Consider the following 12,862-nt stretch of genomic DNA (forward strand, 5'->3'; position numbering starts at 1 on the left):
AGTTTTCAATGTGCCTAACTAAAAATGCCCAATGTAGTAGCTAAATATACGAGTAGGTATTTTATTTCAATTTCGCCGCTAGTGCAAACAGTAGCGATCTTTGCGAATCTGTAGGTAGATGATAACGATCGGAGAGCTCGATTCTAAAGGAGTCTGGGATATCCAATTTCCTTTCCTTTATCCCTTCTCAAACACGAATGCTGGTTGTGATTGGACCACCTTGATATTGATAGGTCATAGACCCTGGGATACCTACCTAATTCGATTGCGATGGAGGGACTGCTCTCAGACTGGCGTAATTAAAGCAAAGTTAAAATTAAAAGCGTAGGGTATCAATTTTGAGAAAACGTATTGAATAGTTTAGTTAGATTATAATGTTTACGCACGACCCGGGCCTATGTGGGAACGGGAACTAGTTCACTAGTTCAGTAGGCATTTATGTAATGAAAGGATAGAGCCCGCACATTTTTTTAAATACTTAATTCACACACTTTGTGTATTTCGCACATCCGAAATCGCTTTTATAATTAAGGAGTGTGTCAATATGTAACTTAGTAATTAAATCAATGTCAAATTCGATTTGTCTGTCCATTATCATAAATTCAAGTAATGCTAGAGTAAGCTTATTGTAAACAAACAATTCGGGAATTCTCTTTACATAATTTATTTAGACGATTATTAAATACATATAAATTTTCCGTAATTTAAACACTAATCTATTGCAAGAACATGTTTTTAATATAAAAGTCTAAGCCAAAGTAGATTAGGTACTTAGATATAAAGGAGATAAAGATAATGTGTAGATGGCTAAATAACTACGGTCCAGATAAATGAACTGCTAACTAAAATAAATCCTGTGTGCTAAATATTAAAACCTCTTAATTTTAGTGCCTAATATTAAAGTAGGTATATCTAGAATGATTTTTATTTATAAAGTTTCGGCAATCTCTATGACTATTCGCCTGGGTCCGAACTTTATTCGATTAATTATGAACTTTAAGATAATGTACATTAAAATCTATTTTATATTACAGTGTTATAAATATAAACATTAATTTTAATTACATTTCTTACATGCTTACCGATGTTTTTAAATTTTAATCGTACATTATTTAAATATATTTAACAAGGCCTACCTAATCGCGTTGTATAAAACGTAATTTAAAATCATTCAAAAATAAAATGTTTACTATAAAAATATCGTTTCGTTATTCACCGTCATGTATGTGGGTAATGAATGTTACCCACCCAGTTCTGTGCGGCTTGCCAATAGAGCGCGCAAGGGAGGCAGTCCGAACAGTCTTATTGTCAGTGACTTTAAATAAAACTTAAAATTACTTGGTACTTTTATTGTTAATAAAAGAAATACACATGTCGAGGGAACCGAAGCTTCATCACAAGACACATTTACCACTACTTACTGAGAAGCTGTGCTCCGGTTCGGAATGGTGTCTTATAATCAACATCGAGATAGGGAATTGATGATATTTCATGTATCAGACGTCGGTCAAATATTATATTACGTAAATGCAGCTCTGCAGCTCGACCAGTTTGTTTTGACATGATTCTATTATATTTGACTTAGCCTAAAGCATATGAAAAACTTTTGTAAAAATTTCAGACAGACACAACAGTCACAAATAATTTATAAACCATGAGATATGGTTACCACATCTATAACCACCTATAAGCTATACCAATATTGATAGAAAAAGTACAGATACTCTCAACTTTTTTTGGAGACTTCCTAAAAGGATGCTCCAAAAGCACAAATGTGATGCTAGACAAGAGGTAAGGACAACTGTTTTATGATAAGGTACGACACTTACGGGGGCTCCTACTTGAACTACCTTAATCACTGGTTTGAACAATTAAGCGTTTTATTTAGTTACCTACTTAGAGGATAGATCTTGAGATGCTGAAAACTCAACGTAACCAAATTCAGTTTCTGTAATCCACTGGATCGAGACATCCACTCTAAACAAATATATCCAAAAGAAACTAATCTACGAACTTAAAATGTACAGGACATAAGCATATAAGAACGCATGCCAGTCGATATTTCTAGTAATAGTATTATGGATCAGAATAAATTACTTATATAAAGCTCTTGGTTTAATACGTAGGATAACGGTCAAAAATAAACATAGCTTAAATTTACATCATGGTAGCAGCCAGATATCGTCAATCAGGGGTAAAGTGTGAACAGACTGAAAAACTTCTTATATACTTTGTCCACTAAACAACATTTACAAACTCAATGATTGCTTTTATAGAAAAAAGATACATTAATATTTTACAAGATTGCAAATTGACAACTACTTATCGAAAAGAAAATTTCATAGTGCCCTTTTAGTTACGGCAGTTGGTAGGGTATCACTCTTGCTTTGTTCATAAACACTTGTTTTATAACATGCACACCAAAAACTATACTACTATAAGTAAATGTATTAGAATAATGAGGTAGGTAGTTAGTTCAATGACAGACTTCTTGCGAAACAGTTCATCTCGTTTTATCTGCCATTTGCAAAAGTGAACATCCCATCCAAAACAAAATTTGTTTTGGAATAATATATTTTTGCTAACAACTGATTCTTTTGAAGCTCCTTGTTTAACAATTAAATTATTATAAGTATAAAAGCAGTTGTCAAATTGTAAGTTTGGCGGTCGTTCGTCGCATGGGCCTAGAGTGGTCACTCGTTAACGCCGATAGGGATGGTAAGACGATGCAGAGGCAGCCCCGCCCGAGCTAGATCCGTGGTAACTGCGCTTCGAAGACCGTTGGTAGCCATCGCCTGAGCCCCCAGTATACTCGTAATCGTCACCTACACGAAACACAATGTTAACACGTGTCGGGAGGGCCGATATTGATAGCAATCGCAAAATTTCAAAACTTAACTGTAATAGCAATAAATAATAATAAAAAAACTTACCCGCACCACGCACCTTTCAACCACGAGCATCTAGTCTAGTTCCAGTGTTCCATCGACTTATATTTATTATTAATACGAATACAAACTACATACCAAGTGACTTATTAAGGACCATAACCAGACTACATGGATCTAATCTACACCCTACTAGAGTTAGGGAACTAGCAACTGAAGTGGGAACAGGGTAACCTGAGGCAGATGCCGATATGTCCGACACGTTACAAAACGACGGTTGGGGCGAGACTATGGCACCACAGTATATCATTGGCACCTGAGAAAATAGTTATAATAGATTACTAATGATTTGTATTCTACTTTGCTCTCTGATCTACTATTTACAAAAAGTGGTGAAATTAAACTGTTTAACTTCTAATATTTTTACTGTTTTTTTTTTAATTATTTGCTCATAAATCTACGGTTACTCTCAAAACACAGGAACGGTAAAAATATCGTAAATTATGTGAACTTAAAAGTATGAGCAGAACTTAGAAGCCAGAACACGCTTAGATATTTGTTACCAGTAGTCCCTCCCACACTTTCGGGAAACTTTTTTTTTATAATTTCATATTAATAGTAAAGACTTTTATCATATCCCATTCATATTTTAGGTATTAAAATTAAACTAAACAAACCTAATCACGTGTCACCATGAATATGATGATTAGCTTAAATGTGATCACAAAATGATAGGCAGCAAATTTATTTATATTATTTATTGTGTGGGTGCAGCGACCACCCATTGTTATCATTATTCGTTTACTAGTTTTAATTACATGATAAAGCATCTTTTTTGCAAAACCCCAAAAAACATAGCGATACGGCCGTCGTACGTACGCATAGAAATTCTAAGATTTAGTCACAACGCGTACGGAATATGTGATGTGATGTCTAATGATGTTGCTACTCCTAGACAAGACGCCTGCTGGATTCGACCTTAAGCCGCGAATGATATCTTTGCTGTTATTATTAGCTTTACGAGATACAATTTCGCTCGCTTCTCAGCCAGTATTAGCCTGTTGCTGCGCATCTTGTCTAAGAGAGCGGCATAGTTGTTAGTCTCCAAATTAACCTCCTCCTCAGACTTAGCACAGAGCTCTACCGACAATCATAACTTTTCCCGTTTGCTCGTAGGCGTTATACGGAGTCAGGTGTCACGACACAGGCCACAATGACTACTTCTCGTCGATACAGGTGTCTCGAGCAGTCGGGTAACTCCTGGTAAAGTTATGGTTGGTTGTCGAACGCAGACCTATATCCACAGAAGAGGTTAGGTACTGAGAATAACAGTTACACAGCACGATTATACTAGCAGGCTTCACGTGATTAAATCTGCCTATTTTTAATACCTGAAAAAATGGAATATCTACTGATACCTACAAGATATGAAACTGCATATAACCTGCGGCGGCGTGCCGACGGCATCGTTCATTTGCGGGACACTCATGAACTTGGGACTGCCAGCGGAGCCCACACCATCACCCTCTGTCGTACAACAACTGGTTAGTAGGTTAGCGCTAACGTCTACGGTGCAATTAGAATCTGGCAATAAGTCTAACATGCCAAAAACCATAGGGAAGTCTTTACACAATGTTTTAGACAATGATATATTTTAAATTTTGAGATCATAAAAACAACTGATGCAGTACACGCGCGTTCTTTTTTAATCTATATTATGTAATCTTTCAAAATTATTACGCAAACAGACAGCGCGTGGAATTCTCATGTTAATACGATACAGCTAGTCTTCGTCACGAACTCTCAATATCCATTTCGTCTTAACCCTTAGCTCCATGATTTAATATTTACCGTCGAAAATACGAAAAATTGTTAAAAAAACACCCTTTTAAAATAATGAGAAAAATATTGAAATAATTCAGTGTAAAAATTTCAAGTTACATTTTATTTTTTAATGCTATGGTATCATTTTTGATACTCCATGCAAATTGTAGTTGAAAATTGTATTCTGCTTGCAAAGCAGAATAAGGTAGATACAGTCTTATAATAAAAACAACTAAAACAATTCGTTTTTTTTTTTTTGAGTAAATGAAAAAAGCCTATGGTTACATCATTTTTGATACCAATTATGCATCTAAGGGTTAATCGCGTGACTGAAGACTAGGAGTTCAGAACTTCAAAATTAACACTTTGATTCAGTGAAACGAGATTGATGTAAATCTTGTAATTTTTGCAAGTATGACTTAATCACACATCAGATTAAACTAGATCTACAATAGTAGATATATCACAAGGTGTGATAAAGCCATACCATTGAACTACATAGAAGAGAATGCCTAGGGCCAGCTGTGCAAACAAATTTGACTATCACGTCTCCGCCATACTACGAAATGTATCGCCTGGGAAACTCAGTCCAATTCGTTAATGTGCCAATGGAAAACTACAGCATTTAAGCTTGACGAAACACACACGAGCGGTGGCGGGGCGGTGCGGCGTGGAGGCGGTACCGGTTGTAATATTCGAGCTAACATGAAAAAGGGCCCACAGAATACCGCGCCACGCTTATTTCCCGCGCTCTTTGACGTTAGCTCGAATATTACAACCGGCACCGGCACCGCCTTCGGCGTCACTGAGTTTCTAGCTTTATTGCGGATGGTGTTAACTATTAACTAGTTGACTACGTTTGTTGAAGTGTTTTACTTGGATAGAACATGTTTGAAAAAATACGAACCAGATTAAAAAGTAGCTTTAAATAAAATAAATAGACATATTGTAAGTTAGCGAGCTGAATACTTAATAGAGGAAATTAGAGTTTATTTTTAGAGTGAAAGAATTATTTAATCTGAATCGACAAACGACCATGTTCACGTTCTTGGCACTCGATTGTTAATTATTTTAGTAGTGTAAGACTATTATTAGGGGATCTTTCGTTATGCCTACATATAAAAACAAAAATTATGATGACCAGCAGCTGCCCTATGGGTGTTATGCTAAGGGGTGGGGGGCAAACATTAAAAACGCCAGTATTATTTTGAATTTTTGATTTCTTTTAATTATCTACGTTTTATAATGTCCTTAAAGTAGATATATATTTCATCATAAGATATCTCAAATATTTGCAGTGGTAGATAATATTAATATTTTAATTAATCAACCAGTAGTATTATTTAATTCATTAAGATAGAAGAAGCTTAATAATAGGAAACTACGACAAAACTGTTTTTTTTTTCATTACAATTACAAACTACTTAATTACCAGTTAAATCTAACACTAGTATATACCCAAAATACCTAATATGAATAATGCATAATTTCTACTTCAAACGATCAGTGTTATATTATGTGATAGCACTTGTAATCATTACATCAAATACTTATTCGCTTACAAGCTTTTCATCTTAATATTTTAAGAGTTTCGGTTAAATTAATAATTAGAACCGTAATTAACTAATTATCATTAGGTAATGTAAAAAAGAAATAACGAGGACGCTCAAGTAAGTCTATCATAATTTTCCTTTTTATATAACGAACACAAAGTAGCTTATAGCCGCCGGGCGGAGGTGCCTGGCCTTAGATACCGCTATGCACGCGTAGGGCTAGCTATAGTTTACACATCAAAGATTATAACAAATCTAGATAATAGTCTTACAATCGTAACATGCTTAGTTGTGGCTCGGTCGCGGCCGCCGCTTGCAATACACTTTAGGAAAGGAATACAGTCTGCGCGGCGCGCGCCGAGGAGCCGCGTCACCAACTTATATACTGCCGTAAGTAAACATTACTTTAAATATTGTACATCAGTCGATAACTTCACCTAATAATTTTGTATTCTAATCAATCGAGAATTATGTACTTTAATCCACTATTAAGAAATCATAGTTTAAAAATAATCAACATCCATTTTTTTATTAAAACAGAAATAAATAACAACTTGCCCTAAGTTTTTTTTTATAATAATTAATGTTACAATTAACTGTAAAGCCCGTGCATATTATTTTACGATAAAATGTGTCTCATAATTACATTTATATTTAAATTCTAGTATAAATATGAGGTTGTATATTAATAATACCTGCATTGTTTTAAAATAAGTTTCGAAAAGACTACAGTAAAGCCGACTCGTGGCGGTCGACACATTAAATGCAAACGAACTAAATAGTAGAGTAGAAGGTGAACTCAAGTCGACGCTAACCTAAAGTTAACACTAGGGTCTCTTGTATAATTAGTCAATTACGATCATAAATATAGTATAATGAACGGTCGCAGTCGCCGAACGAGTGCGAGATATCAAATACCAAAATACACTTTTACACAAACATGTTTCCTTTATATTATACTACAGAATAAACATACACATATAAAAACCGCGTACACTATTATATAAAGTAATACAAACAAGTCGAAAGGTTAACTACACAACAGTACTACAGTTAAGCCATGATTAAAATATTATTAGATAAACATTATTTTAATAAGATACAGTGTACGTAGGGCGCGGCGGGGCCGGCGACCGCGCCGGACGGCACTTTTGACAGACGAGCCTCTTAACGAGTCTTACCGTATTTGTATTTCGCTAACTATTTTTAATTAATAAATTCATCCAATATTTTATGCTCATCTCCTATATAATAATAATTAAAAACCCATATAAATAGTCTCAATTGATTTCCACAATAATTTGCACTAAGTTTAATGTTGAGTAAATCTAAAATTTCTAGTACATATTACTCCTTTATTTTAAATAAATTATATTCTTTATGTTAATTAGAAGATTGCCACGACGGTTCATTACAAACTAAGTTCTTAAATTGTTCCGAAGGTTTGTGAGTGTGGGCCCGAGCCCGTCTAACGCCTTAGTGCTAATCGTTATCACTGAAATCAACACAATATAAAACATCTCTATAATCACTTAACTTTTTGTAAGGCATCGTTTCCTAATATTAAACAGATGTGAACATTTTAATCGTATCATATCGGTGGTTGTACATTAACCTACGGAGTCAAGAGTCGTGCGTCAAGAGTCAACTCAAGCGCGCGCGGACAAATGCGTATAAAAGCGACGTGAAGGTACGACCGGACGCCGGAATGGGGGAACATAAATTAATCTAACTAACATAGGAACAAAGTAGAGCAAACGAAACGATACGAAGCGGATTATATACGTAACCTAGTGGGCAGTTTAGGCACCGACGTCGATTAGTTAACATTATTTCATTATTGTTATTAAGGTACGAGTGTCGATCGGCTACACGCTGATCGACTGTCAGTCATATGTACTATATAGAGCTATAAGAATGTACCAATATGCGCGTTACCTATGAACATCACAATGTAAGGCTTCTATATGTTTTACCGTTAATTTGGGTCTCCGCATCCCTCGCCGCGAACCGCATTACTTATAATTTGTTTATACATCTCACAATACTTCTCATAGATAAATTATAATTTACTTACGGAGCGATCTTACATAACCCTATTCTAAACGATCAAATTATGCGTTCAATGTTGACGAGTTGCGTGGCGCGTGGCGCGTGGCGCGTCGTCAGTGGGACCGCGCGCGGTGGTAGAGACGCCCGCCTCCCGCCTCCCGCCTCCCGCGGTCGCGTCGCTCCACGTTATTACTTAGCTTACCACTAAAATTTTAATCAGTCGATCGGTCAAATGATTGAGCGATATAATACAGTAAAGGACTAACATTAAATTTAATCTAACAATGTTATTTTAAATTATAACTCACGTTTGTAAGGAGCTGTGCGACCGCGCGGGGCGGCCTCCTCTATATAGTTTTAAAAATATTTGGCAATCACATAAATTAAAACTTTAAAACTATGTGACGAGAGACTTGATTAAAATTATGCTTTACACACAAGTAAGTATATATATGTACAGCGCGGGCGGCGAGGGACGCGGGCCGAGCCTCTATCCTAGTGCTTGAGCTTCGATACTTAACAAATACGTCATATTTATCTTTTACTTTTTGCTCATTTTAACAATTTGGCAGGTAAATTTAATTCATTAAAGTATAAAATCAGTATTATCAACTTAAGTGCGTTAAAAAACTAAAATGCGTACTAGAAAACGAATTAAAATTACGAATATTTATACAGAATTGATCCCTTTACAAAAAATCGGGAAAATTAAATATTAAAATCACGTTCAGTCATACTATGTTTTGTTAAATATTAACACATAATTATTTCATTACATCCCTACCTTTGCCTAAGTCTAGTGGGTGGTAAATAACCAAAATTCTAATATTAAACATACATACCGATATATATATATATATACCATATTTATACATAGTATTAGCTTAAGTTAAGTTGTTTTAGGTCACTTCCCTAAATTGGCCTTGTTTTTGAGCGTCTGTCAAACGTGCGTCCTTGGGGCAGCCCGCGGCGGCGCCGACGCCGCTGCGCCCGCTCAGGGTACACCGATACCGATACTGAGATCCTACCGAATCATCATTATGACAAATATTAAAAGAAATCATTTTACAAACTACTAAAAAATAAACGACCGAAAAAGTGTGAAGGTAAACCTTCACGAAAATCCCGCATCCAAAAGAATAATAAAAGCAAAGTGAATAAAATTAAAGCGTACACAGGGTGTACCACGAGGGGTCGCGAAATCATCGGGGCGGAGCGAAACGAAGGATGCGCATGCCGGGCGGCTGCCGGCTCGCGGCGTCGTGCGTCCTAACCTCTTATCGAGTTAGTAGACAAGCTTAATTTTAATAAAACACCTAAAATAGCCTGAATATTTTGTTTTAACTAAGTTAGATTTTAATATTAAAATTAACGTCCTTACTTACGCGTGTGGGTTTGTGTCAATGCAGTCGTTGGTGACTAACAATAATTAAATCGCCGTAAATGGCTCTATAAGATCGTATGCATTGCATCTAACAGTCAACAAGAACTATTTTGATATCGATTACGTTGCATTGGTAAACTTACTCTTTTAAATTTATTGATAGTTTGCTCTTTACATTATTAGTCAAGTCGCGAGTTTTCCAAGAAAAAATTGACGTTCGAAACTAATAAAAATGCGCGACTCGTAAATTGTATAAAAAATTAACTCTATCGAATCGTTAAACCTCTAACTCGTTAAATTACACCTATAATGTCGTGTTATTTCAGGCATACTTGGTCATCGTGGTTACCGTTATAGTGTTTTAAGAGCATGTATTGAAACGTGTTCGAGTAAATTCGACACAGCGTTGATGTTTCGCGTGAGTTCGCTGAGAAGGTACTAGGTACAGTCGAGTGTTGATGTCCGTCGTCAGTGTGTGTGGGGTGTGGGGTGTGTGTGTGTGTGTATGGGTGGAGGCGACTACGCGGCGGGCCACTCCTTGTTAAAGTCGTTGGCGTTGAAGTGTTTAGGCGCGTGGTGCGGGTGCGAGTGCGAGTGCACACCTGGGGGCTGTCCCTGCGGCGCGGCCGCGTGGTAGTCGGCGCCGCCGTAGCCGCGCGACGCGCCGCCGCCGTACGACGAGCCCTAGCGAGCCCACCATATGTTAGCCGTCATGGAGGATCGAAATGAGGCCATAGAGACTAGCGTTCTCAAACTTTATTATGTTAAAAAAATATTACTGAGGCCGCATTCTGTGATGCCCCATGATGATTATTTATATCAAACATGATTTCGTAATTTAACGTTACATGATAGAGGAATAGTCGAATTTCATCTCTGAACACTTAAAGTACAGCTCTTAAAATTATCATTATCGATTACAATTAACTGTTAATGAACCTGTAACAATATGAGAAAATTCAAAATTTTACTAATTTGTACTTTAAATGCCAATTTACAAGTGTTGAGATGAAACAAAGAGCTTGATCCATCTCGCACGGCTATATAAATGCATTACGATAACGAATGGAACTAGGGGTAACATTATACATAGTGCGATGCGATGCCTTTTTGATGAGCGCGCGATATGGTCGTAAGAACCGAACCGTCCACAGTGAGAAATCCCTTTAGTTTCGCGACTTTCCCTCATCCGAGACCCGCCCTTATCTCTAATTGTCTTTCTGGAGAAGCCACTCTTGTGGGCCCTGATCGACCAACTGGAAAAGAAGAATTACACGACATAAAGTCCCAGTCGCCACTGTCCAGCCGAGCCTTAGCAGTTAGGGAGCGTGACATGACGCAAGCGTGATACCGCGGGAAGGGACGGGGAGGGCGCGGTGATGAGAGACCTTCAGCGAAACTTGATACAACACTAAATTTTTCACTATGGATAGCGGTGCCACTGCACGACTGGTCGAGTCGACAGAATGCCTCGAGTCGGGCCGCTGCGGCTCGCTACAGACCGCAGCATAGCTCGGAAAATCAAAAAGACATCGCACGTTAACACGCCACTGAAAACATGCACAGAAGTGGCGTCGTCGACTCCGCCGCGGAACTCGCACTCTGAACACGGCACACGGATGCAAGGGGCAAACTATTGGCTCTACAACTCATGCTGCATTCTGCCTGCGCCGACTCTTTGTTCGCTGAATTTCACTCGCTCACCATCTTAACCATTCACAGCAGACCATTCATTCACAATAGCAAACTATGCCTGACGGAAGTACAACCAAACGGCAGCTATTAAGGGAACACATTCACACACTTCTTACAAAATGTCATTCACATTCGACTTATGATGGGTAGAGAAAGATGATAACTTTCATTCATGCACTTCATACATACCAAAAATCACGCCAAATAAATGAGGTAGATGCAGGATAAATCAATGAGTAAGCGAGGGAACGAATGGATACTATGGGAAAGGATGCAAGCCCCGAGGTATTCAGCAAATAATATTGTAACAAGTAAAGCTGTTCCAACTTGGCTGTACTTTCGTAAAGATGCATTATTGATTACCATAGCCATCTTATGTTACGTTGGAACTCTGTCTTGGATATAACAATGTGTTATTCAAGTATAACAAGCCAAGTTACCATTGGTAAATTATGTACATTTAAATACCAAGAAAAAATTCCAGAGTAACATAGTTATAAATGAATCAAGTAGATTTTAAACCAACATTATTCATGTAAAAAAAATCTAAATTCAGAACTACATTTAAGTCGTTCAAGGTTTCATGTGAATTTTTTATTTGTTAAAATAAAAAAATACCATTCCCAATCTCATTTCAACTAATACGTTAGTGCGAGTTGAAATGAGATTCTGTGCAATCCAGGAGAACATTTAAAGGAAACAGTACATTTGAAGGCATAACAGATAACACGTCTCTTCTGTAAAATCAAGTTAAAAGAGAAAAGTGTTAACAAACAACACTAAGAATCTCTATGTCCACTGTTTTTTTTTTAAGGGACATCACAACATAACTTAGTCTATCGAAAACCAACACCGGGTGACGCTATCACTCGTTTACAACAGCACTGACCTTGCACAAGCTGCGATATCAGAATGTCACACGATCCAAGACGACGTGTCAAAACTCGCTTGCGTTAGGTCAGACTAGAGTTTCATGCTAGGTGGCAAAATTCTCACAAGTTATGCTGCGTTTGAATTTGTCTCGAATACAGAATTCTGTTTTGATAACATTCATTTTATGAGACAAATTCAAGCGGTGGGAGCCGACGACGGCAACAAAGCCAATATAATAAAAAAAAACACCTTATATTTATTTTAACAAGTTTCAAACTGACAATAAAATTTAAATATTTTTATAGTCAGTTTTAGCCATCAGTATCTGGATAAGGAATATCAAATTAAATCGATATTTTTCATCGCAGCATTATATCATGTATGAATTCAGTTGAGCTGCAGAAAATTCATTTTTAACGTTCGTAAGCTTAACTGCAATCATGAATATGTTAATTAATAATAACAATTATACATTATTACTGTTCGTTTTTTAAGATTTTAAGTCTTTACTAAAAGCTGTTTTTACTTTAAAATCGAGATAAACTTGAATCAAGTAGTGAACTATGTAGTGAATAAGTACCAAATGATGTTAT

The 12,862-nt window shown here is 36.7% G+C and overlaps 1 protein-coding gene across 1 annotated transcript in view; it reads right to left on the reverse strand.

Annotated features, from left to right (window-relative positions):
- Positions 1-1,334: 1,334 nt before the first annotated feature.
- Hrb27C (Heterogeneous nuclear ribonucleoprotein at 27C) overlaps positions 1,335-12,862 on the reverse strand; it is a 36,661-nt gene continuing 25,133 nt past the window's right edge. The window contains 4 exon segments of the mRNA XM_074103973.1: positions 1,335-2,825; positions 3,123-3,204; positions 4,333-4,415; positions 10,304-10,385. Coding sequence (XP_073960074.1) covers positions 2,701-2,825; positions 3,123-3,204; positions 4,333-4,415; positions 10,304-10,385 — 372 coding nt within the window. The 3' untranslated portion in view covers positions 1,335-2,700.

This window comes from Choristoneura fumiferana, chromosome 21, assembly GCF_025370935.1.
Source record: "Choristoneura fumiferana chromosome 21, NRCan_CFum_1, whole genome shotgun sequence".
Taxonomy (NCBI): domain Eukaryota; kingdom Metazoa; phylum Arthropoda; class Insecta; order Lepidoptera; family Tortricidae; genus Choristoneura; species Choristoneura fumiferana.